This window comes from Notechis scutatus, chromosome Z (assembly GCF_049901735.1).
Source record: "Notechis scutatus isolate UNSWTSFEM ecotype Mainland chromosome Z, rNotScu1.2, whole genome shotgun sequence".
NCBI lineage: Eukaryota > Metazoa > Chordata > Lepidosauria > Squamata > Elapidae > Notechis > Notechis scutatus.
The window spans coordinates 138,765,358-138,789,263 of NC_142025.1; the positions used below are offsets into that span (position 1 = coordinate 138,765,358).

Genomic DNA, 23,906 nt, shown 5'->3' on the forward strand with positions numbered 1-23,906 from the left:
GCCAGTCGTTGTTTCTTCCAAAATCATGTTTAAATGGGACTACTGCAACCACATCTGCTTGAGCATGGGGTAGAAGACATATAAGGTTCCTTCCAATTTTGTTATTCTGTTATTTATATTATATTGTTTCACGTATTCAATGACTTAGCCCCAGGAATGAAATCCTTAACCATTTCAAGGAATCCAGGAGACTTAGTTCCCCTCTGTAGCATTTATGTTCAAATAGATCCCATTTTCCTTGCCAGAGACCCAGGATTACTGGACACACACAAAGGCTCAGCCAAGATGTTTTATTTTGGCACCAAGGCAGGTTTTTTAGGGCAGCCACCCTAGGAGGTGGCTATGAAAAGAGACAAAGAAGAGACTTATAAAGCTTAACCCCCCAAGGCAGGATGGAAACTTAAGGCAGAAATACTGGACGCCTCTTTCCCCCCAGTGGCTTGATTTAGAAAGCTGTTCAGAGGATGATGGAGTTCTCTGAAATCTGGGGTTGTGGGGACCATTTCAAACCCCACATGATCTTCAGAACAGTCACTGTCAATTTAAGATGAAATGTACCACAGACATGGTCAAGCAAAGGTTTGAAGCAGCAAGGCATGTTGCGGTTGCCAACAACAATAATAGATGGGATATCAGCTGCAGAACTAACCCAGTTAGTCACAGTCCCAGGTAACAAGCTGTACAGCTAAGATTTCTTGCATGGAAGATTGCATGTGCTGAGAGTCCCAGAGCATTGGGCACAAGATCAAACCAAAATGTCTCTGCAAAAACAAACCATGATGAGATGTTTGAAACAAACTATGATGAGATGATTGAAGCAAACCATGATGAGATGATTCCAGCAGAACAGTATCTCTGGAGGATCATGCTGAGAAGGGGTTGACATCAGCAGAGCATGATGAAATGGGGCACAGCCAATCAAGTGGGAGTCTCAATGGACAGGCCATGATTCTCTTTGTCCACAGAGAAACAGAAGATGACGGGGAGATGGCAGGCATATCAGGGTGTCTGATTTTGCATGATTCTGACTGATATCCGGGATGCCAGGAAAGATTGGTGAGAGTCATGATGATCAAGGCATTGGTGATGTCCTTCAGGTGGTAGCAAGAGTTTCTTGCAACGACAGAGGAGGGCCTCAAGGTTTTGTTGGAGTCTGTGCAAGATACAGGAAGTTGTTGGAAGTTGCAGCTAGTACTCCACGGCTGCTGATGTGAGTACTATAAACACCTCCAGGCAGGTCATTAAGTGCCCCTGTGCTCTGGAAAAAAAAAGAAGAAAATTGAGCATGCTGGCTGAGGAATTCTGTGAGTTGAAGTCCACATATCTTCAAGTTGCCAAGCTCGAAAAACACCGGCTTAATATATTTTTCTTCTATCTCACCTTATCCTCCCTTACAAACTAATCCTTCACTTAGTCTTATAATGGAAAGATCATAAATTGATTCCTTCGCCTCATAAATCCATCAAGCTCAATATTCTGTTTCCGACATTGCATAAACATTCCCTGCCATTCCCTGTTGCTGTCTCCAATATTTTTAATTTGAAGATTCATAATCCCCACCATCCCCGTTTTTCTTTGATTGACAAGTTCTCTACTGAACAAAAGAAAGAGGGCAGAAATCAGCTGCTACCCCCACTTTCTGTTTCTTTTCTTTGGAGTTTGAAGATCATATATAGTATTTTAGGTTGGTGCCTTGGCGTGCATATCTTTGAACGAGACAGGCCGAGACAAGAAGATCATTTAATTACAATTTATTCAGAACATTGTGATTAAAGGGGAATCCACTCATTCAAAGAGGGAACCCAGATCCTTAGCTTACATTCCATTTTATAATTAATACATCAAAAAAAATGCAAGAGAAAAGCTGATTGGACAGGATGAAAGTAACCTCTTCTTTGTACAGTAAATTAGCTACATGTAGTCAAACGTGTTACATGTATGTCCATTTAAAAAAGGTCTGACAACAAAAAGGGTGTAAAATTTAAGATGTTAATGAGAAAAAAGGTTGTTTGGAGTTCACGAAGAGACAAATTAAATACCAATTAGCATTAACAAATTCCAAATCTCCTTTTAAATCAAATATAATCCCATCCTATCCTGATCTGAGGAATTTATCTTTTCAGTTTAGGAACATTAGAAGCTATCAATCTATTCATCTAGCAATAGGGTAAAAAAAATTCCAGTCTGTAATGGTTTGATAAACCCTTATCACAATTTTAAAAGAGAGAAAAATAAATGAAATTAAAATGCAATATAACTATGTTAGTTAATAAGTATATCAATAAAACAAAGTCCATGAGGTTGGTACCCCAAAGTCCATTTTGTATGGCACTCATGTTCCTGGAGACTAAACATGGGGTGCAAAATACCTGCCCTATTACAAGGCCACGCCCTTTCCTGCGTGGTTAGCAAAGCTACCTTACCATGAGAATTCTTCTGTCAATAAGTCGACACAAGTTGTTCCGGCTCCCACCAGCTATGATGTAGTCAGTGCCAAGGAAGTGGCAAGTATATAACTGAGGGGAAAGCAAGAGAAGGTCCCTTCATTAAACAAATATAAAAGAACCCTAAATAAATTATCCTTTTTTTTTTTTTTTTGCCAAGAATGATTAGCTTTCAGTTGGCAAATGTGCATCGTTAAAATCACACTAAGACACAGAAACTAAATAAGTGAACAAGACTACACGATGGGGCAACAGACAGAGAAATCATGGCTGCTGAAATCATGGCAAATAAAACTGAGGCAAATCAAACTTTTACTCCCCAATCCTGGAAAAGAGTTTTCTTGCAAATATCTCCAACCCTCTTGATATTGCAGGACTGAGAACCAGCAGCAGAAAATATAATCCCACACGACTCAATTGAAAGATTATGGTATAAAACAATCATGCCGATCCCAGTGGTTTATCAACATGCTGGGTACGATACTCAAAAATATTGCATGGCACTTAGAAAATCGGCGCATTGGCAAATTTTCCATCTGTCAATTGCAAAAGGCGATACTGCTTGGAGCCGCTACTATGGTATGTACTATAGACTATATCGATACATTATAATGCCCTAGGTTCATGGGAAAAACTCGATAAGTAAGCAGCTAAAACCGGCTAAAGAGCTGGCAGCTATGATTTCACGTTGTCGCACATACTACAATAATAAAATTCGGCGGAAGAGAAAAATTGATTGGATAGTGACAATTTATCCTTCCTAATTTCTCCAGGAAATAAGCTCAGGATGGAAAGCCATCAAGCCACTAATTCCCATTACAAGAGCTACAAGGGCTGCTGAAGTCCAAAAGCCAGGAGAAAGGATAAGGGGACAGTTCCCTCCAAAGAGGAGATGAAAGAGCTCCAGATTCAGAGCACTTTGTCTTGCACCACAGCTGAGCCAAAAGGAACAGTCTTGTTGAAGAAAGGTGATGGTGTCAGATCACAGGGTTGAAGAGGTTTAAGGTGGAAATATTAAATCCAAGTGGATTTTGCAATGAGAAGATAAGAGAAGGGGTTCCCTGCATGTTTAAATTTGGTGGTTGAACAGCTATTTTCAGAAAGAAGCCCTAGTATGATGGGTTACATTCATCCTTCTCCATGTTGTTTAGAGTTTATGGGAAATGGTCCAACATTTCTGGAGGAAACCAGGCTTCAGGGAATGTTGGCTTTGTCTGAGTTTTGGGAATACTGAAAAATAGTTTTTCAACCTGTGAGTGACCCCGAAAATCTTCTGGAATGTCCATTATCTTGCCACATGTTTCAGCATCCCAAATCTAGGATAGAGGCAAAAAAAATATTTATTTGTATTTTATTAGCTGGGTCATAGATTGTGTTTTCCAGATTTAAGGTATGGTTTCTCAGAGAAACCTTTTGTGGGTGAAGATTCATTCTCTGAGCTTGTGGGTTGATTTCCGAATATTTCGTTTCTAGGCTGGGTAACGGGTGGGATTCTACCAGTTTGCACCTATTCGCTAGAACCAGTTGTTAAAAGAAATTATTGGACTAATCCTGTAAGGAAGGCAGGAAGGAAACATTCTGGTGTTGCTTACAGAAACTGCCTCTCCGTTAACCCTTATTACATTCTTGGCAAGACTAGACTTCCTGTCTCAGGAACTTCTCTGGAGTTTTTTCCACTCCTTTGTTGGTACTTTGCTTGTGTGGAGTGACCATTCAAAGTTACAATGGCACTGAAAAAAGTGACTTATGACCATTTTTCCACACTTACAACTGTTGCAGCGTCCCCACAGTCATGAGAAGCCAGGCGAGGAGATGCGTGCCTCGATGTGAGTGATGTTGAGTTGGCCACACCCAGCCAATAACATGACCACCAAGCCATGTCCACCCAGTCACATGACCACCAAGCCACACCCACCACCTAAGCCATGCCCACAGAACTGGTTGTTAAAAATTTGAATCCCACCCCTGCTAGGTAACATTTTCAGTGGAATTTAGGAGATGTCAGTGTCAATGTTCCTCTGTTTATAAGGGCTTAGTGTGGTCAGTAGATCTTGTGATGGTGAGGGTTATATTAGGTGAGAGTTATATTAGGTGAGGGCTTGTGATGGGTCAGGTGTGGGTCAGCTCAAGTGAAACATTCAGAAACCAACCCACAAGCTCAGAGAATGAACCTTCAGCCTCATCCTTCATCCAAGCTACAGATATTCACCCCTATTGCAAACCTGTTTACCTTTTTACCTATAATGCTAAGCGATGAATCATGTCTGACAAAGCAAGATGGCAGGTTTTCACATCTTACCAATCTTAGTGTGATATTTAAATCCAATGAATGTCTTGCTCATTCATGAATTTTATAGAGCTTATAGAATTACCTGAAATGTGTATAAATATATGATACTTCTGTTGTTTAAAGGACATTTGAATGATTCATATTATATCACGTCTCATTTATCTTAAGCATTAGAGTAAAACTGGAGCTCTTGCATATATTTTTTACCATATAATGCAACAATGGAAAAGTGATCTGGGAGTATTCCCTGCAAATTTGTTTCACTCTGCACAAGGAAATCTACTCTATCCTCCCAAATTTTATAAATGAGAATAAAAATTTGGCCTATTTCCAAATGAATATCTTAAAACAATAACCAATGCAGAATTGCAATGACATTGTGACATTGCACACCAACAACAAGGTTGCATTTTCCCCATGTATATATTTTGCATTCCATCCAGAGTTGTAGATTTGATAAAGCTGTTGTAAATTAGAAAGGTAGTGTCTGATTTCTCTATAATATTTGAAAATCAACACATTATTTGCAGTAACTTTTGCATTGAGCACTATTTTTTTCCAGGAGTCCTCAACTTATGACCACAATTGAGACCAAAATTCCCATTGTTAAATAAGGTGGTTGTTCAATTGTGTCTGATTTCACAACTTTTTTTGCCAGAGTTGTTAAGTGAATCACCAGGGTTGCTAAATGAATCATGCAGTCATTAAGCGAATCACTTCCCTCATTGATCTAGCTTGTTGGAAATTGACTGGGAAGGGTGCAAATAGCAATCAAGTGATCCCAGGATATTGCAACCCTTATAAATATATGCCTGTTGATCACTGATTTATTGAACTTGTGCTCAATAGGCACATAGAGATAAACAACAGCTACATTCCACTCAAAAGAGACAATCAAAAAACCAAAAAGACCAAAACATTTCCCCATCAACAGTCCATACCCAGATTAATACCAAGATAAGGAGCCGTGGTATTGCAGTGGTTAGAATATAACATTATAGGCTAATTCTGACTGCCAGCAGTTCGATTCTCACCAGCTCAAGGTTGACTCAGCCTTCCATCCTTCTGAGGTCGGTAAATTGATGACCCAGATTGTTGTGGGCAATATGTTGACTCTGTAAACCACTTAGAGAGGGCTGTAAAGCACTGTGAAGTGGTATAGAAGTCTAAGTGCTATTGCTATTGCTATTAATACTAGACCAACAATCAAGAAGTATACAATACCCCAATCAGGGAACCACAAACTCTGGCAAACAAGCTAACAATCTAATTGAGGAACCATCAAGACTACTCTCAGAAACACTGACAGGGCAAGCCATTAGTAGATAAACAGAGCAAACCCACTTCCTCTAGCACTGTTGATGTTACTTAGGCAACAACCATGCTCAGAGAGCACTAACGACCCCACAAATCAACCCTGAGCTACAAATAATTTCTTATATCTAGATCATGGTTCTGTGTCAATGGAACCAAATGGCTTAATCCAAATGATCTCCAAAAACCTCTAGATCAGGGGTCTCCAACCTTGGCAACTTTAAGACTTGTGGACTTCAACTCCCAGAGTTCCTCAGCCAGCAATGCTGGCTGAGGAACTCTGGGAGTTGAAGTCCACAAGTCTTAAAATAGCCAAGGTTGGAGACCCCTGATCTAGATCAAATTTGGAGCTTCAGAGGTGTCTCTTCACCACTCTTACCTGCAAGGTGTTATGCCGCCTCCAGGATCCCGTCAAAATTTGTGAGCCCGTTTTGTCTATTGACAGAGCATCCCCACAGATGTGGGGCCCAGAGATACGCCTGTGAGAAAGGCAGAGCAAAGGTGGGAAATATGTAAGAACAGAAGCGATAGAAAAATAAACAATAGGTTGTGGGGGGGGAGAGAAATGGAAGAGGGAGGAGGGTGGAGAAGAGCCCCAACGAGTGAGGTAAGGATGGAGAAGTAGGGGAGATACTTAGACATACTTTTGCGAATGTGGAAATTGTGTGCTCCAAAACTAGAAGGACAAAAAGAAAAAAAAAAGTAGTTAGATACCTTCACAACCTCCAAAGCCCGCTTGATAATATTTCCCTTGCCTGGTCTATCACCTGTGGCAGTGGCCCCCAACCTTTTGGAACTAAGGACTGTTTCTGTGGAGAGAGGTTTTCTGTGGACTGGATGGGGTGTGGTTTTATGTCTTGCCTGCATATCGCAGATGGTTCTTTGCTTGTTTGCATGGATCGGTTTCTGGCATGCTGCTGCCCAATGCTAATCCATGGCCTGGCGGTTGGGGACCTCTAGCCTATGGAACTGTTAATGGTGCCTATGATTCTGGGACGCATTTTAAGGTATGTCTCTTGAGACAAAATACACAATCTGTAAAATATGTATTATACAGCCATTCTTCTGATTTTTTTTTTTTAAATTATTCCAGTCCTAGGCTCCCCAAAGCCCAAAACTCCCTGTGGCCTTCAGAGATCTTCCTACCAAAATGGCAAAACTTACAGCTAAATTACCTCTTTTGGGCAGCATGATTATGGTAAAAAAGTTTTTTTAAACCCACCTCTTTCTTTTAATAGTGTTACACTATTGGAAGCTACCTGACCAATTCAAACCCCACCCTCCAAATGGCTGAAAAATCCAGCCTCATCCCTCCAGAGATGGCACCACATTCCTACCCATCTGTCTGTAACCTGCACCTGATGCCTTTCAAAGATCAAAATTAAAAAAAAAAGATGATAAAGATTCCTAAAAGTTGCACACCCACAGTCTGCTCCACATCTTTGGACCAGTGGTGGGATTTAAACTTTTTTCCTACTGGTTCTGTGGCTTGGTGGGTGTGACTTGGTGGGCATGGCAGGGTAAGGATACTGTAAAATCCCCATTCCCTCACCACCCCACTGACCGGCTTTCCAGCTCCATTCTCCTGTGCAGGGCAACAAAAGAAGACCCAGATGATCAGCTGGGACTCGGGAGGCAGAGAATAGATGGGGGTGGGGCCAGTCAGAGGTGGTATTTGCCGATTCTCTGAACTACTCAAAATTTCCACTACCGGTTCTCCAGAACTGATCAGAACCTGCTGAATACCACCTCTGGTTTGGACCATGGAAAGAGGCAGGGGGGGCCTAACCTTTTCCTTCAGTCCCCCCTTTTTAAAAAAATCCCCACATCCTTCCTCCCATTATAGAGACAAGTGAATTGTTTTTAAAAAGAGGTTGGAGGTTGGAGGTGGAGACATGAATGAGGACCTGGATTGTTGGGGACAATATGCTGACTCTGTAAACTGCTTAGAGAGGGTTGTAGGGCACTAGGAAATGGTATATAAGTCTAAGTGCTATTGTGGTTGCTATGGCTATTAAGCTCCACCCCCCAATCTTTCTATTTTGGATCAAACCATCCTGGATTCGCATGAATGGAGGTGGAGCAGCTTCATTGGGAATTTTGCATGTTTTATAGGTTCTCCTTGCATTTATGCAAAATACTGGTCTGCCTGGCTGAGATTTTAGATTGTTCAAACCTACAACTCTATAGTAGCTCTGACATTTGCAGGATAACACAATACCAGCAGCCCCACCCCCCAAATAAAAAAGCTGGGATGGATGAAAGGAGAATTATTCTCAGGTAGGTTTTCTTTTTAAAGTACGTCCTGTAACTAGAGAAAAGTATTTTTCATGGGCCATTTTCTGTACTGGATCCTGAAGTTTCCATTTGCTAATTCTCAACCTCATAACTGCTCGGTAGCACAACCAATATTCCTGGTTTGGTCAGGTGGCTACTACTGAGTCTCAGAGTTTCACCTGCACTGTGTCATCCCATCCTCCAGAAATGAAGCGTTCATTATTTTCTGGGAAGAAGACCAAAGCATAGACTCGGGACATATGTCCATCCATCACAGTTGGGGAATCACTGGAGGAAAAAAAAATGGATATAGTCAGCTCTTTGAAGTAGTCCAGATTAGGAAACCTAAGTTATGCATGCTAATACTCCGTTTATCATAAGGCTGTACTAACACAATTTTGCCAATTTAAATGAGCTTGCTCCCTTCCTCCCTTTATTTTCATGTGGCCTACAGAGAATCTTGTCTGAGACTTTTACGCAGATTACAGTTCTAGCCAAAACTCTTTTGACCTCCAGGTGACCTTTGCATGCCATGACCGATGCCATGACCGATCACATGGCCTCATGTGACCTCCAACCAGCACATGGCCTCATGTGACCTTCCCACCAAGGTGATCTTTGCATCATGTGACTTGTTAACCATACAGCCAATCAACTACTTAACCACACAATACCATTTAAAAGCAGAGGAGGACTGAAATGAGACACTTCAATCAATGTTACTTAACCTGGTGATGAAATGTTCGGAAGGCAAACAGCAAGCTCAGGGAACCAAACTACCAATAACAGCTACAAATATTTTCTTTTACTTGACCATTGTCTTGGTTGGAGTTCTTTCTCCTGTGACTTCTGCCCATTACAATTGACTTGAAAGCCCAAAACCATCCACAAAATTCCTACTAAGTTGAGAAATTCTTACAATTTCTGACCCTCTCGAGAGCTAATGTCCGAAACTTAACAGCGTACCTACCTGGGCAGAAAATTTTGCACTTTATCCCAGGTCTGAGCATCATACATGTAAATTCCAGGTCCTGCTCCACCTGTGAGAAACCTGGAGCCAGAAGGATTGAAACAGGCTGCGAGGGTTTGGCGGTCTTCTGTGATGGTGCGTATGCAGGTGTGAGTAGAAATGTGCCATAGCTTTACTTTCCCGCCAGAATCTATGGTTGGGAGAGAGCCCAGAGTTGTAATGATATTATTCAATGTAGATAGAGAACATTCTTTTTCATGGGGCAACAGAAGTCAAAATGGAGCATTATTAGGAAGAGTCCTTTTCTGAACAACTTTTGTAAAACATCAAATGTGGAATAGGTTTTCTGTGTCAATGCTTCAGGAGACAGCCACAGTTAGAAGATGAAGAGAAGTACAAATGGCAATGCTAAATAGCTCCATTCACATATCAAACTAAACCAAATAACAGAATAACAGAGTTGGAAGGGACCTTGGAGGTCTTCTAGTCCAACCCCCTGCTCAGGCAGGAAACCCTATATCGTTTCAAACAAATGGTTGTCCTACCTCTTCTTACAAAATTCCAATTTTGGAGCATTCACAATTTCTACAGGCAAGACATTCCACTGATTAATGGTTCTAACTGTCAGGAAATTTCTCCTTAGTTCTAGATTGCTTCTCTCCTTGATTAGTTTCCATCCATTGCTTTTTGTCTTGCTTTCAGGTGCTTTGGAGAATAGCTTGACTCCCTCTTCTATGTGGCAACCCCTTAGATATTGGAATACTGTTATCATGTCACCCCTAGTCCTTCTTTTCATTAAATTTATCATTTATTATGAAGGCTTAAGAATATTCAGGGTTTGCATACTCCAAACTGCATACTCCAGAAATATATTATGTGCGCCAAGAAGTTGCAATCAAACTTCATCATGTATCAGAAAAGCATCACTCAAGGTAAACCGCACCAAACTTGATTGCAGGAAATACGACTTCAGCAACAGAATGGTCAATGTCTGGAATACTCTACCTGACTCTGTGGTTTTTTTCCCCAAACCCCAAAAACTTTAACCTTAGACTGTCTACTATTGACCTCACCCCTTTCCTAAGAGGTCTGTAGGGGGCGTGCATAAGCGCACTAACGTGCCTAACGTGCCTGTCTTATTGTTTCTTTTATATATTTTTTATTTTTCTTATATGTATCCATGTATTCATAACTATTTTTTTTACTTATACCTATTATCTTGTAAGCAATTGACAAATAAAAATAAAAAAATAAAATAAAATAAAGTTGCAATCAAACTTCATCATATATCAGAAAAGCATCACTCACAGGTGGTAAGTAAGACATCTCCATTGTGGGCAGGTCCACGGGGCATAAAGTGCATTGAGGTGGTGGGAAGTCCTAGGGATGTTGTGTCATTATCAGCAAGAATATGATGAAGTGACCCATCATTGACAGAATAAACCTTAAGCACAGGAGAGAAGACAAAGAAATATCAGCACAAAACCTTAAGAGCAGGCGAGAATAAACCGAGCACAGGGGAGAAGAGATATCAGGACAACACGAGGTTAACAATTCAACAAGAAATGACTAATATTCTATTAAGCAAAAACCATACCATGGAAATCCAAGAGAACATAGGTGTTTCCCATGGAAAATATTATGAAACTATATTCTATAAAATTGTAGTTTTGGAGCTGAAACTGGTAATATGGCACAAAACAACTCTTCGAACAGTGTTATGGTTCCACTTCTGTAGGATGGATTCAATACACCATATACTTTGCAAATTTATGAAGATATACCAGTACCATTCAACCCTCACCATCCAGGAAATAAATTTGTCTGGGATCCTAGATAATAATTGCAACAAGTCAATACTGTCTAGGTTTAACAGTATTTTTTGTCTTTTTGGTGGTGGTAGGGCTATCCTTTCCTTGTTTGAATGTGTGGGTGTTCACTTTAGCATATAGATTGAGGATTTATGACTGGAATGTGTTAAGGAAGGAAGGAAGGGAGGAAGGAAGGAAGGGAACACACTGAACAAAACTAAAGAGGCTTCTATCTAAATATTGGTGGTATAATTCAGAATGCTGTGAAGACTACAGTTTATCTATCCCTGATGAATTAAGCTAAATGATCCAGTGAGGCTCCTTGATATAAGACAATTTGCAATATACAGGTAGTCCGCAACTTAAATAGTTCATTTAGTGACTGTTCAAAGTTACAACATCACTAAAAAAAGTAACATGATTATTTTTCACACTTACAACTATTGCAGCATCCCCAATAATCATGTGACCAAAATACAGATGCTTGGCAATTTACTCACATTTCTGACAGTTGCAGTATCATCTTTTATGACCTTCTTACAAGCAAAGTCAATGAGGAAACCAGATTCACTTGGCAACCGTGTTATTAACTTAACAAGTGCAGTGATTCGCTTAACAACTATGGAAAGAGAAGTCATAAAATGGGGCAAAACTCGCTTAACAAATGACTCACTTAGCAACAGAAATTTTGGGCTCAGTTATGATCGTAAGTCAAGGACTATCTGTACACTGTTGGAGATCTAATTGTAATCATAACATGAGACAATCAAATCACCATTCATTGCAGTTCTGTGTGAATCTACTCAGATGCAAGTCCTTTGGAGTCCGGTGGTTTTACTGTTTGGTAAATATATTTACGATTGCAAATCTCCGATTAGTATAATTTGTTATATTTGTAATCTCTTTTAGAACGTCAAAGTCGTCTATGAGGGAATCTCTCTTCACTTTGAACCCCTATGAGGTGACTGAGAGGAAGGACTGGGCCCAAGTGATCTGGTGCATTTCCATACTTGAGAATAGACCTGCATCCAATTTTCTCCGCTCCTAGTCTAACATTATAACTACTACAGTACATCACATGAGCCCCTATGTTTGTTGTAAATTGTCCTTTCTTCGGTTCTGTAATGCTTTGATGTGCTCATGTTTTTATTTTGAAGCAAGCGTTGTGCAGAATGCTTTGAGGGTGCTGAAAATCTGTGATGATGGATCAGATGCCAAAAAAGAAAGGGCAAAGAATTTTGTTATCTCTGATCCTGCTCATCCATTTGATTTTTAGCAGGAAATGGTGGGTGTTCAAAATCCCTACCTTCCAGCCTGTTGCTTTTCAGATGGAAATTGAACCACACCTCAGCCTCTTGAGTGTAGCACACCTGGGAGTGGGAGTCAGGTAAGGTAAGACTGCTGAACATTGGGGCCAAAGAGTGTACGGCACCTGTTTGTAGGTTATGTGTGTCTGTGTGTATCTGTGTGTATCTGCATGTGTGTGTAAAAAGTTAAGAGGGCAGCTGTGTGTCTGTGTGTATCTGTGTGTATCTGTATGTGTGTGTAAAAAGTTAAGAGGGCAGCTGTGGCTATGCAATTTTTTGGATTTTAAGAGCCTCTGGTTGGGAACTCTTTTTAAAAAAAATTTGTTTACAATATAAAATACAAAAAATACAAATAGTAGGAAAATAGGGGAGGGAAAAGTGAAAGGAAGAGTGCAGAAAAGAAGGGAAAAAGAAAGAAAAGGCATTGACCTCTGACTCCCTTTGGTGCAGTAAAATAAGATAATAATACCAAACCTCAACTTTCTATTTTTACATAGTAGTATGAATTAACCATTTCTGTATCAACAAATCTATCTAATTGGTAAAACCCAAAATCAAAGTTTCATTTTTTCCCACCTCAAGCACAAAGTCCAGAAGTGGTTTCCAAGTAGAAACAAAAGTGTTTATGTTTTTTCTTTTATCAGAGGAGTCAATTTAGCCATGTCTGCCCACTCTTTTGCAGCCATTCTTCCATTGTGGGGATTGAAGTGTCCTTATATTTTTGAGTTGCGGCTATGCAATTGGGATCAGACACACACATATGTAACATATTTGTGCCACATATGAAAAAGGGGTTGAGCTTCAACTGCATGAGTGTGGCTGTGTTCTTGACTTTTTTGATTGCCCCTCTGAGGACAATCCTAGTTTCTGGAACTGCCCTCTTTCCCTGCCTGACACTGACCTTAATGGCTCCAGTACGCAATCCTGCTGCAACCCTGGTCCCATCGTTATTGAACTGGCAGCAGAGTAGCTGATCTCCACAGTCTCTGGGAAGGATGACCAACATATTTGCATTTAGTAGCTTTCCTCTTTTGTTGCTGAAGATAATAATAGCAATAGCACTTAGACTTATATACCACTTTATAGTGCTTTACAGCCCTCTCTAAGTGGTCAGCATATTGCCCCCAACAATTTGGGCCCTCATTTTACCCAGCTGGGAAGGATGGAAGGCTGAGTCAACCTTGAGCCTGGTGAGATTCGATCTGCCAAATTGCAGGCAGCTGGCTGCAGCAGAAGTAGCTTGCAGTATTGCACTCTAATCACTGCGCCACCGAGGCTCCTTACCATGATGCTAAAATCCAGCAACTTCACATTTCAAATCATGAAGGTTGAAGATCCAATATATTTACAAGGCGCAGGCCTTAACACCAAATCAATGTAATAATTTATTAAAATAATTCAAATATAAAGCCGAACAGAAAACAAAATAACAGCGCAGCCATAAATATTGAAGGCATAAATCAAGAAGTCAGACAGAAGATAATCAGAAATCTAACTGCATCGAGGTCAAGCCGAAAAGCCTTGTCATGTCCTAGCTGTAGGAATTGCCAGGAAGAGATGCATTTTTCAGCTGCTTCTAAAAATGCTGGCTTAGAGCAAGACTAGCCTGATCTCTGTTGAAACATGTGAGCCAGTATTGAACAGTTTTGTATGGAAAAAGAGGCTTTTTACATAGGGACACCTCCACCTATCCAAAGCTTTAAACAACCAGCACCTTGACCTGGTCTCTTCAAGCTAGAAACCATCAGTTGAGTTTAGATGGGGAGAAGAAAACATCATCACCTCCTTCACATCGTTACTTACATTGTGTGGAGCAGCCGAAGATCACCAGATATGGAGGGGCTGTTGGTAACGGTATCTTGGGGTTGGTTGCTTGGCCCTGCAATGGACAAGCGCCCCCGGCGTCCAGACTGCATGGCCTGGGGGGTGCAGGTCTTCAAGGAGAAGGACAAGAAGGAAGTTAGACATTTTGCTGGGTTTTTACATTCCTATTTTCTAGACTGATTCTCAACATTCTGGGGGAGATTGAACCTTGGAGCACACATGCTGTAGGCAGGAGCCCCCCCGAGTCGCCTTTCAAACCACAGATCTCTCCTGAGAATATGTAGTGCCGCTACATTTAGGATAAAATGCTGAGTTAGGTGGGCAAATATAATGAGGCACACCAAATGGCTGCCACAGTTTTTTACATTCCCTGACCTCCCAGGTGATTGGTCCAAGAGCCCTTTCCCCCCCATCCATGTTTTTAATTCCAACTCAACCACTTGCCAGCTATGCAAACTTCTTCTCATCCCATCATCCCCATGTCCCACACTCCCAACCGCCTCAAAGCCTTCCGCCCTTCATCCCTGCAACCAGCCTTTCTCTCTCTTCCTCTCTCTTTAAGGGTTCTACTCCAGCTCCTAGCAACCAATGAAGGAGAAGGAAGAATCTACCTGGTTACTATGACAGCTGTAAAGGGAGGAGGAAGACTCACAAGGAAAAGAGGCTCAGTAGTTGGACCCACAGCCTGGTGCCTTCTCCTTTGTCTTATCCTACATGTATCTGGCTGGTGTGTGTGTGTGTGCGTGCGCATGTGTGCTAAACAAGGTGGTGAGTATGAGAGACTGCACTCATCTCTCTTGAGATAACTTGATAATTTAAGTTGGAAGAGACCTTGGAGGTCTTCTAGTCAAACATCTTCTCAGGTAGGAAACCTTAGAGTTACCACCACCTTTTTTCCAATTTTAAGAAGCACACTTAGTAGTTAATTTAGGTCATGACTGCTCTGAAGCTCTCAAGGCTCAAATGTTTCTACAAACTAGAGCCAAATCAGATTTTGGTGGAACATGTCCATCTTTTCAGGTGTGACCTGCCATAGCAGCATTTATGTTAGCACAGTGATGAGCAGACTTTTTATGACTAAGGGCCATCTATTTATATTTTTCAGGTGGGCTGAAGGCCACAGTGGGCAAAGTAGTCATTACACCCTTAAAACTATGTCAATAAAGTGGACAAAATCTATTTATGTGGGGTTTTCTTTTGAGATTTGGAGAGTCTGGAGTTTTTCTTTATTTTTTACACCTAAACTTTTTAAAATAGATTATACTGTGGTGGGGTTTTGTGTATGTATTTGGGTGGGATGTGTGCCTTCAAGACATTGTTGATTCCTCATGATTGCTGGGACTAGTCGCACTGTTTTCTTGGCAATGATTTGCTATTGCCTCCTTTCCAGGGCTGAGAGAGAGTGACTGGCTCACCCAGCTATATTTCTGCCTAAGCCAGGACTGGAATATACATTCAGCCAGTTTTTAGCCTGATGGCTTAATAGCCACATACACCGACTATCCATCCTTTTTCTACATCATTTCAGTGTTCTGGAAGCTTCCGTCTCTTCCCTACTTCCTGAGAAGCGAACCTGGTCCAGGCTGCCAATTTTCACCACGTGGCCGATGTTAATCTGGGCAGAGGAGAGATTTATTCTACAGATGTTACAGCCAGGAGAAAAGCAAAAAAAGGCCTGGGTGGAGGAGGGGTCAGAAATGAAGAAGAGATGATCCTTTTCTCCCTCTATAAATCAGCCTCTCCCAAAGAGCCGTTTTTTCCCCCGCCGCTGCTGAAGATTGGGTGCCAGGCCGATTGGCTGAGGACTTGGTGACTAGACCGGGAACCACATTCCTCTGTACCATGCAGAACAGCTTGGGAGCGGCTTGCATCTTCTTGCGCAAGAACATTGCTGACAAGCAGAGGGTATGGGCCATCTAGTAGGGACTGGGTTGTGGGCATTGGTGGGGTAGCTCTACAGGTTAGGGGAAATGCACTGGATTGGACTTCTGCCTTTTTTCAGTGAAATAGCAATTAATTAAAAGTGGTCCAGGGCAGGATTATAATATTCCCAGATTTCACTCTCTGCCATAGGGAGGTATTTTGTTTTTAATTCAGGGTATGCAATAGAAATGGATCAGGAGTCCAGACTAGGCAGAAGAAGTATGAAATGGTGATGGGAGAGATAGACACCTGGGTTTTCTTCAAAAGAAATCTAAAGAAAGATTCCCCAACCTTTTAAAAATGTATCGGGCTCCAAGCCCCAACCAATTTGTCCAGAATGGTGGGTGTTGTAATTCAACTGTACTGTTGGGAAGATAATACTGTAAATAGGAGAAAGTTGATAGAGACAATTATATTTTACAAGATATTGTTAATTAATTAATTAGATTTAATTTAGCATATGAGAACATGACAGAAAAAAAGTAAATATATGTACACATGAACATATATTAGAGAGAGGCAGGCAGTTGAAAAAGTCATGATTGCTAATGTTTTTATCTCCACTTCTGGCAAACCACTTAGGTTTACAAACAGTGAAGATGACAGAAATATAAGTATAGTCCGTGTGAAGTGATGCTCATCTTCCAACTTCTCTTTGAATTTCTACTTGGGGATTTGTTCCAATCACTAGCAAAGTTTACAAGAAAAAAACTCTGAGTCTTTTTGACCTCTGCTGTAAGCAGCTTGGTTTAGGGGGCTGTCTTCTCAAATGTTCTTCTTTATTTCCTAATCAGTAGCTGATTTTTTCCACAATCAGTAGCTAGCAGGCATCTCAACTATAACACTTGCTCTCCATTATATTTATTCATCTCATTGAAAAAGGATCCAGTGAATCAAAAAGCCCAATGGCTTTAGCTTTTCCATTTCCAGTTAGTTATTTGTGTTTTAACCTGACATTTTGGAATACTGCTGATTTCTGAATGCAATATTTTTCACTGGCTAAGGACAATGAAATGCTTCAGTTGAGTTGTTAGGGTTGGGTGGAGAGTTAAGTTTAGAAGTATGGTGACTAGGTCCTTGATTTCTCCAGTTCCAAAAAAAAGGAGCAGTTTTCTCTAGGATTTGGAATCGTGAGCCTTGGCTTCTGAGTTCCATATTTATGTCCCTCTATTGCAGTGAATGTCTTTCCACTATTTTTTTTTGTTTTGTTACAGCACCGTGAACTGAGTGGAGATGAAATTGAAGGTAAGTGCAAACTTCTGTTTGTGCACATATATGATTCTGACCAATATATTAAACTGGTGCTCCAAGATATGCTGAAGTCCTTTGGAAGGTTAGGACAGATTGAAGAGACCTCAGTAGCAGATAATCTTCCTTGAAAAAGCATGCTCTCAGAATTCCCCTGGAGACTGTTTAAAAAAGCCAAATATCAGTTGTGTGCTCAAATGAATTTATGATGAGGGATGGTGAAAAAGGAGCCTTTCTGGATCTGCTATTTGTAGTCTAAAAATAAGGTCAGAATTGGTTTAACTTTCTCAGTAAATGAACTTCAATGGGAGGTCTCTAAGTAGAACATTGATTTAGAATGTATAAAAGCAAAAGCATTTTATTAATGGTGTTTCAAATAATGAGATTCATGAGCTAGGTTCTTACAACATGCTTGCTTGTTTAACAGTCAATCAATTAATGGAATTTCTGTGTCATTCTGCTCTAAAATGGCTCCAAGCTAACTACTAAATACAAGTTAACAAAACACAAATGATATGCCCAAGCATGCAAATCAATATGGTTTATATGGTGACCTGGTATACATAGCATGCTAAAGGCTGATCTCCCACAACACTCTGAAGCTTAAATTACTCAAGCATGTTACGAAAATCCAGCCATGATTTTATTTGTTTCTTTATTATCCTCATAATCTTCCTCAATATGCAAAAACAGAACTCTGTGAAGCCTTTCAGGAGTTTGACAAGGACAAAGATGGATATATCAGCTGCAAAGATCTGGGTAACCTCATGAGAACAATGGGGTACATGCCAACCGAGATGGAGCTCATAGAACTGTCTCAACAGATCAACATGAATCGTAAGTGCTTATTGGGAAAGTTAGACATTCAATGGGGAAAAGTCAGTGAAGTCAGACTTCCGCCATTGGTTCATTTTCCAGGCGGGAAAGAGTGAGGGAAATCTAAGTCTGAGACTCTCCAGATGTCTCTGGATTCCAACTTGTATCAATTTTAGCCAATACTGAGTGATGGGAAGTAAACTTCAACAACTGTTGGAGTTCTATCAGTTTCCAGTCACTCTCTTATCTTAGTGTGCAGTTGTCTCTGAAGGAAAGTTTCTACTTCAGAAAAAAAAAAGCTAGATCTTTCATTAATGGCAGTTACTATCAGCTTTTGGAAACCATGGTGTAAATTGGTTAAGACTGAAGAGTCTGTTTCAGATTTACTGGACAATGTGGCCAGTGATTGCCCTTCAGGGATGAATTACGCATGATGTTTATACATCTTGTTTAATTTGGACCTTTTTAAAAATGAGCAAAGATCAGCTGCTGAAAAGGATGGTTGCAGCAGAAAGGAAAGATTCCCTTTTACTACTATACTACAAGTCTTCTCTTCCGAAACAATTATTTGCACTCATAAGAAAGTTCCCTTTCATTTTGTTTCCACAATAAAATAATGGCTAAGGGAGAAGATTTTTATAAAGAGCATAGCAAGTCAAAGGGCTTATGTTAATTCTTTCTTGCATTGGAGCACCCCGTTCTCCAATGTTTTTAGGCGCGATAATGGGAAACTTCTTCTGAGTTCTTTGAACAAGAGCTGGAGAAGAGATGGGACAACCATTTTTATGGAATAGTATAGGGTTTCCTGCTTAAGCAAGGGGTTGGACTAGAAGACCTCTAAGGTCCCTTCCAGCTCTATTCTAAATTGAAATTGATCACATAATTTCAACAATAAAAGTGCATTTATTACAATTATGCCCATTCCTCTTTCTGATAGAAATGATCTCGTATGGTCTCTTATCCAGGTGTTTACCAAATCCAAAACTAAATTATTAACATGATGCTTTCACTTAGGAAGTGGGAAAGTTCAGAATGATCTGTTTTCTATTGTTTTCTCCTCAATACTCTGAAACAGCTTTTAATCAGGGAACTGAAGGAGAAGGCAACATATCTAGATTCTCTTGGGGTGTGTGTGCTTTTTTAATTCATTTGAGTAAATATCACTTTTCTTTGTAGCAAATGTCACTTTTCTTGTTGCAGTTGGGGGACACGTAGCTTTTGATGACTTTGTAGAGCTGATGACCCCAAAACTGCTGGCAGAAACAGCGGGCATGATTGGCCTTCAAGAGATGAGAGATGTCTTCAAGGAGGTAAAAACAGATGGTTACAGATGTTTTTACAGATGTAAAAATAGATGGCACAGGAGTTAGATCCAGAAAGGAAACGTGGATTAGATGAGCTTTCTTTATCATAAGTTTATTTCCTAATTTCTTGATCTGAGCAAAACTTCACCCAGACCAGTATCTTCTTATGGTTGCACAAACAAAATATAAGGACAATCTATGCTTAACCATAGTTTCTGCCCAATGTCTGGTTCTCTGTAGGAGACTGCCTCTTGAAAGAGTAAAGCAAATGACCTTGACAAAGAGAGGCCGGATCCATTCCCAGAGAGATTAATAATTCAAGACCAATTCAACGTGGGGGGAAAGAGGAAATGGCTCAGCGTCTCAGATTCCTCCTTAGTTCACAGAAGTATTGAGGGTGGGGAGATAAAGCACAATCAGACTTGAAAGTTACAGTTACTATAGCAGATATAATATTTTGAACCTTCCTTTCAAGTTATTTTCTTGGTCTGGTGCACATAGTGGAGCTAACATCTCCTAATGTGTTTATTTCTATAGACATTATAGACATGAACATAGGAAGCAGACTAAAGATCAGGGCATATCTAAAACACCCTTTTTAAAAACACGTCTACATGTTGTAAGAGTAGTCCCTCCAGACCTTTGCTGAGGCTAATTTCTGATCCTATATGAAATTAATGTCTCCCATAGGGGAGATGGAGCTGATAACATACAAGAGGGTAGGATATATGCCTAGCTCATTTCGTTGATTTTGATTGATGTGAGTGTGCTCCTATCCATCCAATCTCTTGTGGTGGATAGTGATTGACGTCATATTTACTTTCCCCTCTTAGATCCCCTGAAATCTGTTGTGGTAGGTGGGATGTGGTAAATTGCAGAGGGTGGCAACATTGACTGAAGTGGGAAGGGCCTCTTCAACTATTTTATAAGTGTCCCCCACCACCCCAATGTAGCTTGTCAGAGGTTGTATGGATTATGGCCTCCATATAAAGCTGAGGTTTCCTGAAGCTTTTCTCCCGTGATTTGATCCACAGAATGGGGTAATAGAAGCTACCTTTGGTACAGGTGATTATGTGACTACATGTGCTGCCTAAGATGAGCCATTTTTTCCCTTCAACTCAGCCAGGGATGTGTTGACAGCTGTGATGGCACTGGCTGAAGTAGGAAAGTCTATTGCAGCAGCCTCTAGCCTCTAGCTATAATGTAGCATCTTCACCAGTCCTAAACAATATTTGAAAAGGAATTATTAGGCATTTTTGTCCCATCAGTATAGAATCTTTCAGTCTCTGCACATTAATTGCCCTGTTAACAAGCTGCCTTATTAATAAGGACAAATAACAACTAGCTATGTGTACCGAGCAAATTAGTTCTTGTGCTGCCTCTTGGACTGAACAATAGCACATTCCATTGCTATCTGGATAGATGTGATGCCCACAGTGTCCATGGATAGTGAGAGGCCTAACTTCCCCCTTTCTTCCTCAGTAAAATTGCTCAGCCCAACATTCCCCTTCAAAAGTCTGAAAAAAAAATTCTGGAAATTGCAATTCCAGCGTATCTTGAAGAAACAGACTGGAGCTATGTTTCTCAATCTTAACTGTTTGAAGGTATATAGACTTCAACTCCCAGAATTCCCCAGCTGGCCATGGGAAACCATCTTGGAGGCTCTAATCTTGTGGTGTTGAAATTAAATTTGCAAAATTAAAAATGTCTCATACAGCACAGAAAATGACCACGCTAACTAGATGATGATATTTGTAGTCCATACTTGGAGGGTGCAAGTAGTCTAAGAAAACAAACAATCAGGCCTACTAGAATCTTGATAATTATATCTGTGATGTCACTTTTGGAGAGCAGAGACTTAGAAATTAATGCTTTTCCAGCTAGGACCAAGGCACCTATTTCTAATTAGTATCTCTCTTATCACATATTTGTTCTTTCTAAATCGCAACAAACAATCCTATTGTTAATATAAGATTGTAGGTGATCTTAGCTGGTTTATGACCTCTGGCAGGGAGAAATTCCCACACTGGAGAGTGAAGATTGGTCCCTTAATATGTTTCAAAAACCTAAGAAATAGAATAGAATAACCGAGTTGGAAGGGACCTTAGAGGTCTTCTAGTCCAGGAATCCCTATTCCATTTCAGACAAATGGTTGTCCAATCTCTTCTTACAAAATTTCAAGTATTGGAGCAGTTACAACTTCTGGAAGCAAGTTGTTCTACTTATTAATTGTTCTAACTATCAGGAAATTTCTCCTTAGTTCTAGATTGCTTCTCTCCTTGATTAGTTTCCATCCATTGCTTCTTGTCTTGCTTTCAGGTGCTTGTTTTGTAGAATAGCTTGACTCCCTCTTCTTAGTGGCAACCCTTGAGATATTGGACCTCTGCTATGGTCATTGCTCTCTCAAATGCCATTACTGCATTGGTCCAGATCTAACCCTCCCTTTGGTTCTAGTATAGAAAATGTGTATGGATAGTCTGAATAATTCTAGGTCTTCTTTCCAGTTTGACACAAATGGGGATGGCAAGATCACCTTGACTGAGCTGCGTCAAACCATGCAACGTTTGATGAGTGAGACAATGACCCCTCAGGAGATTAACGATATGGTGAAGGATGCTGACGTTAATGGAGACGGGACTGTGGATTTTGAAGGTGATATCTGGCAATATACAGTATGATAGATGGAAAGAGATTACAGGCTTAGGGAAATCAGGGTGAATGATTAACGTATTAAAGCTCTAGGGAGATAGGATTTAGAAGTACAGAGTGACAAGATACAGGCTTAAATGGGTTTGGATAATAGATTTAGAAAGTGTATTATGTTGTTCCAATTTCAAGGAGATTGGAAGTCGACTGCAGTTTTCCCCCATCCAGAGCAGATTTTTGATGTTTTAATGACTAAGGTAAATATTTTAGTAATATTTCCTATTAAGCTGTATATTTATTTTCTAAGGGTTTAGTGTGTACCCTCTTTTGCAGCATCTCCACAGTCATGAGAGGCCAGGTGAGGAGATGCGTGCCTCGATGTGAGTGATATTGAGTTGGCCACGCCCAGCCAATAACATGACCACCAAGCCACGCCCACCAACTTAGCCACACCCACAGAACCGGTTGTTAAAAAATTTGAATCCCACCCCTGATTATAATTATACTGATTTATACCAAGAAGATAACATATTTATTGCCAGAGATCTGAACTAGAGAGGAAGAAAACAAACAAACCCCTTTTTGAACTGATTACTGAATGAGGAGTACATGAGTTGAGGTCAGCAATTTGGAAAGGTTAGCCTCTTCTAGCAGAAAATCAGATGATCGTATCTTAAGACCTTAAGATGAAGGCTCTGCGTAGGTGGCGTTTCCATAGTTGTATGATATGCTCAAAGGAAATTTGATCTGTACCTAATCAGGCAACACAATAAATTTAATTTAGATCAGCTTTCTACTCCTTAACAACTGTAAAAAGGGACCTTGTTGCTTTAACCCTCTATTGTCACTGTCACTGGCAATTATGTTCATATCAGAGGCAGAAATCAGTTGAGGTCATTAAGCACACTTCCAGGATGGAATAAGGATTTGACATTAACCAGGGCTAGTGTAAGTGTACTAATATTATCTCATGATATTTCCCTTACAGAATTTGTCTGGATGATGTCACGCTGATGCAATCATCAGCCTTCCTCTACTTCCAAGGAATGAAAATACACACTGCACTTTAAAAAATAAATAAATCAATATGCATTCTTTTAGTTCTTGAGTTTCAAAAAAAAAAAGTATGCCGGCACAATTTGTTGTACCCTATCGCTTAATTTGCTTTAGTGAGAAGGCTTGTGAAAATGCTGCCTTTATTTTCCAACCAATGTCACAAACCAGGGGGAGTAAGGGGGCACCAAATCCGGTCTTTAAAATCCAAAGAGACAAGGTTAAGAAAGTGGGCAGGTGCAGCCACACTTTGAATTGCCCAAATGATAGGTTACTCGACTGAAGATGCTCCCTCTGGGTAGCCTGACATTCAGGGTATTTTTGAATTACCCAACGTCCAGAAGTCCAGGAGAATTGTGTTAAAAATGGCTACTTGTAAGGTTGATGGGATGAAGTAGAGGTGTAGGATGAAATAGTAAGAGAGCTTCCCCCTGCTTTATTTTGGGCCGGTTCATCTTACCAACCTATCTACCAAGTTATTTTTGGACATAGCTTTACTAATATTCCGGAAGACCTACAAACTGGTGTCCAAAAATATATCAGTGGACAGGTCAGTGGGATAGAAAAGGCATTTGAGTTTAAGAGGGGATAAGCTTGCAGGGCACCTCAAAGGAGATTCTTCCTAGTTCAATCATTGTCCATTCCACCAGTCTATCATCAGAGCAACTTTTGAATACAG

The 23,906-nt window shown here is 40.4% G+C and overlaps 2 protein-coding genes across 2 annotated transcripts; one reads left to right on the forward strand and one right to left on the reverse strand.

Annotated features, from left to right (window-relative positions):
* Positions 1–376: 376 nt before the first annotated feature.
* On the reverse strand, positions 377–14,329 carry LOC113418574 (WD repeat-containing protein 18-like). Its single transcript, XM_026677527.2, has 10 exons — positions 14,217–14,329; positions 13,315–13,399; positions 10,604–10,739; positions 9,296–9,485; positions 8,505–8,613; positions 6,693–6,724; positions 6,428–6,527; positions 3,695–3,760; positions 2,424–2,516; positions 377–1,258 (listed from the first exon to the last, which is right to left on the reverse strand). The coding sequence occupies exons 1-10, from the start codon at positions 14,327–14,329 to the stop codon at positions 1,136–1,138; spliced, it is 1,047 nt and encodes a 348-aa protein (XP_026533312.1). The 3' UTR covers positions 377–1,135.
* A 1,601-nt stretch (positions 14,330–15,930) lies between these two features.
* On the forward strand, positions 15,931–23,274 carry CABP5 (calcium binding protein 5). The gene is made up of 6 exons (XM_026677604.2): positions 15,931–16,142; positions 17,375–17,405; positions 18,102–18,245; positions 19,425–19,534; positions 22,033–22,180; positions 23,163–23,274. Exons 1-6 carry the CDS (start codon positions 16,080–16,082, stop codon positions 23,186–23,188), a joined length of 522 nt encoding a protein of 173 aa, XP_026533389.1. The 5' UTR covers positions 15,931–16,079; the 3' UTR covers positions 23,189–23,274.
* The last annotated feature ends 632 nt before the right edge of the window (positions 23,275–23,906 follow it).

Excerpts from the sequence above, each read along its gene's own strand:
- CABP5 (XM_026677604.2), top strand. The coding sequence starts at position 16,080 with ATGCAGAACAGCTTGGGAGCGGCTTGCATCTTCTTGCGCAAGAACATT. Across the intron at positions 18,246-19,424 it reads TCAACAGATCAACATGAATC|TTGGGGGACACGTAGCTTTT; the intron begins GTAAGTGCTTAT and ends TTCTTGTTGCAG. Across the intron at positions 19,535-22,032 it reads TGAGAGATGTCTTCAAGGAG|TTTGACACAAATGGGGATGG; the intron begins GTAAAAACAGAT and ends TCTTCTTTCCAG.
- LOC113418574 (XM_026677527.2), bottom strand. The coding sequence starts at position 14,329 with ATGCAGTCTGGACGCCGGGGGCGCTTGTCCATTGCAGGGCCAAGCAAC. Across the intron at positions 8,614-9,295 it reads GTGCAAAATTTTCTGCCCAG|TGATTCCCCAACTGTGATGG; the intron begins GTAGGTACGCTG and ends TTTTTCCTCCAG. Across the intron at positions 2,517-3,694 it reads ATTTTCGGGGTCACTCACAG|TTATATACTTGCCACTTCCT; the intron begins GTTGAAAAACTA and ends CTTTCCCCTCAG.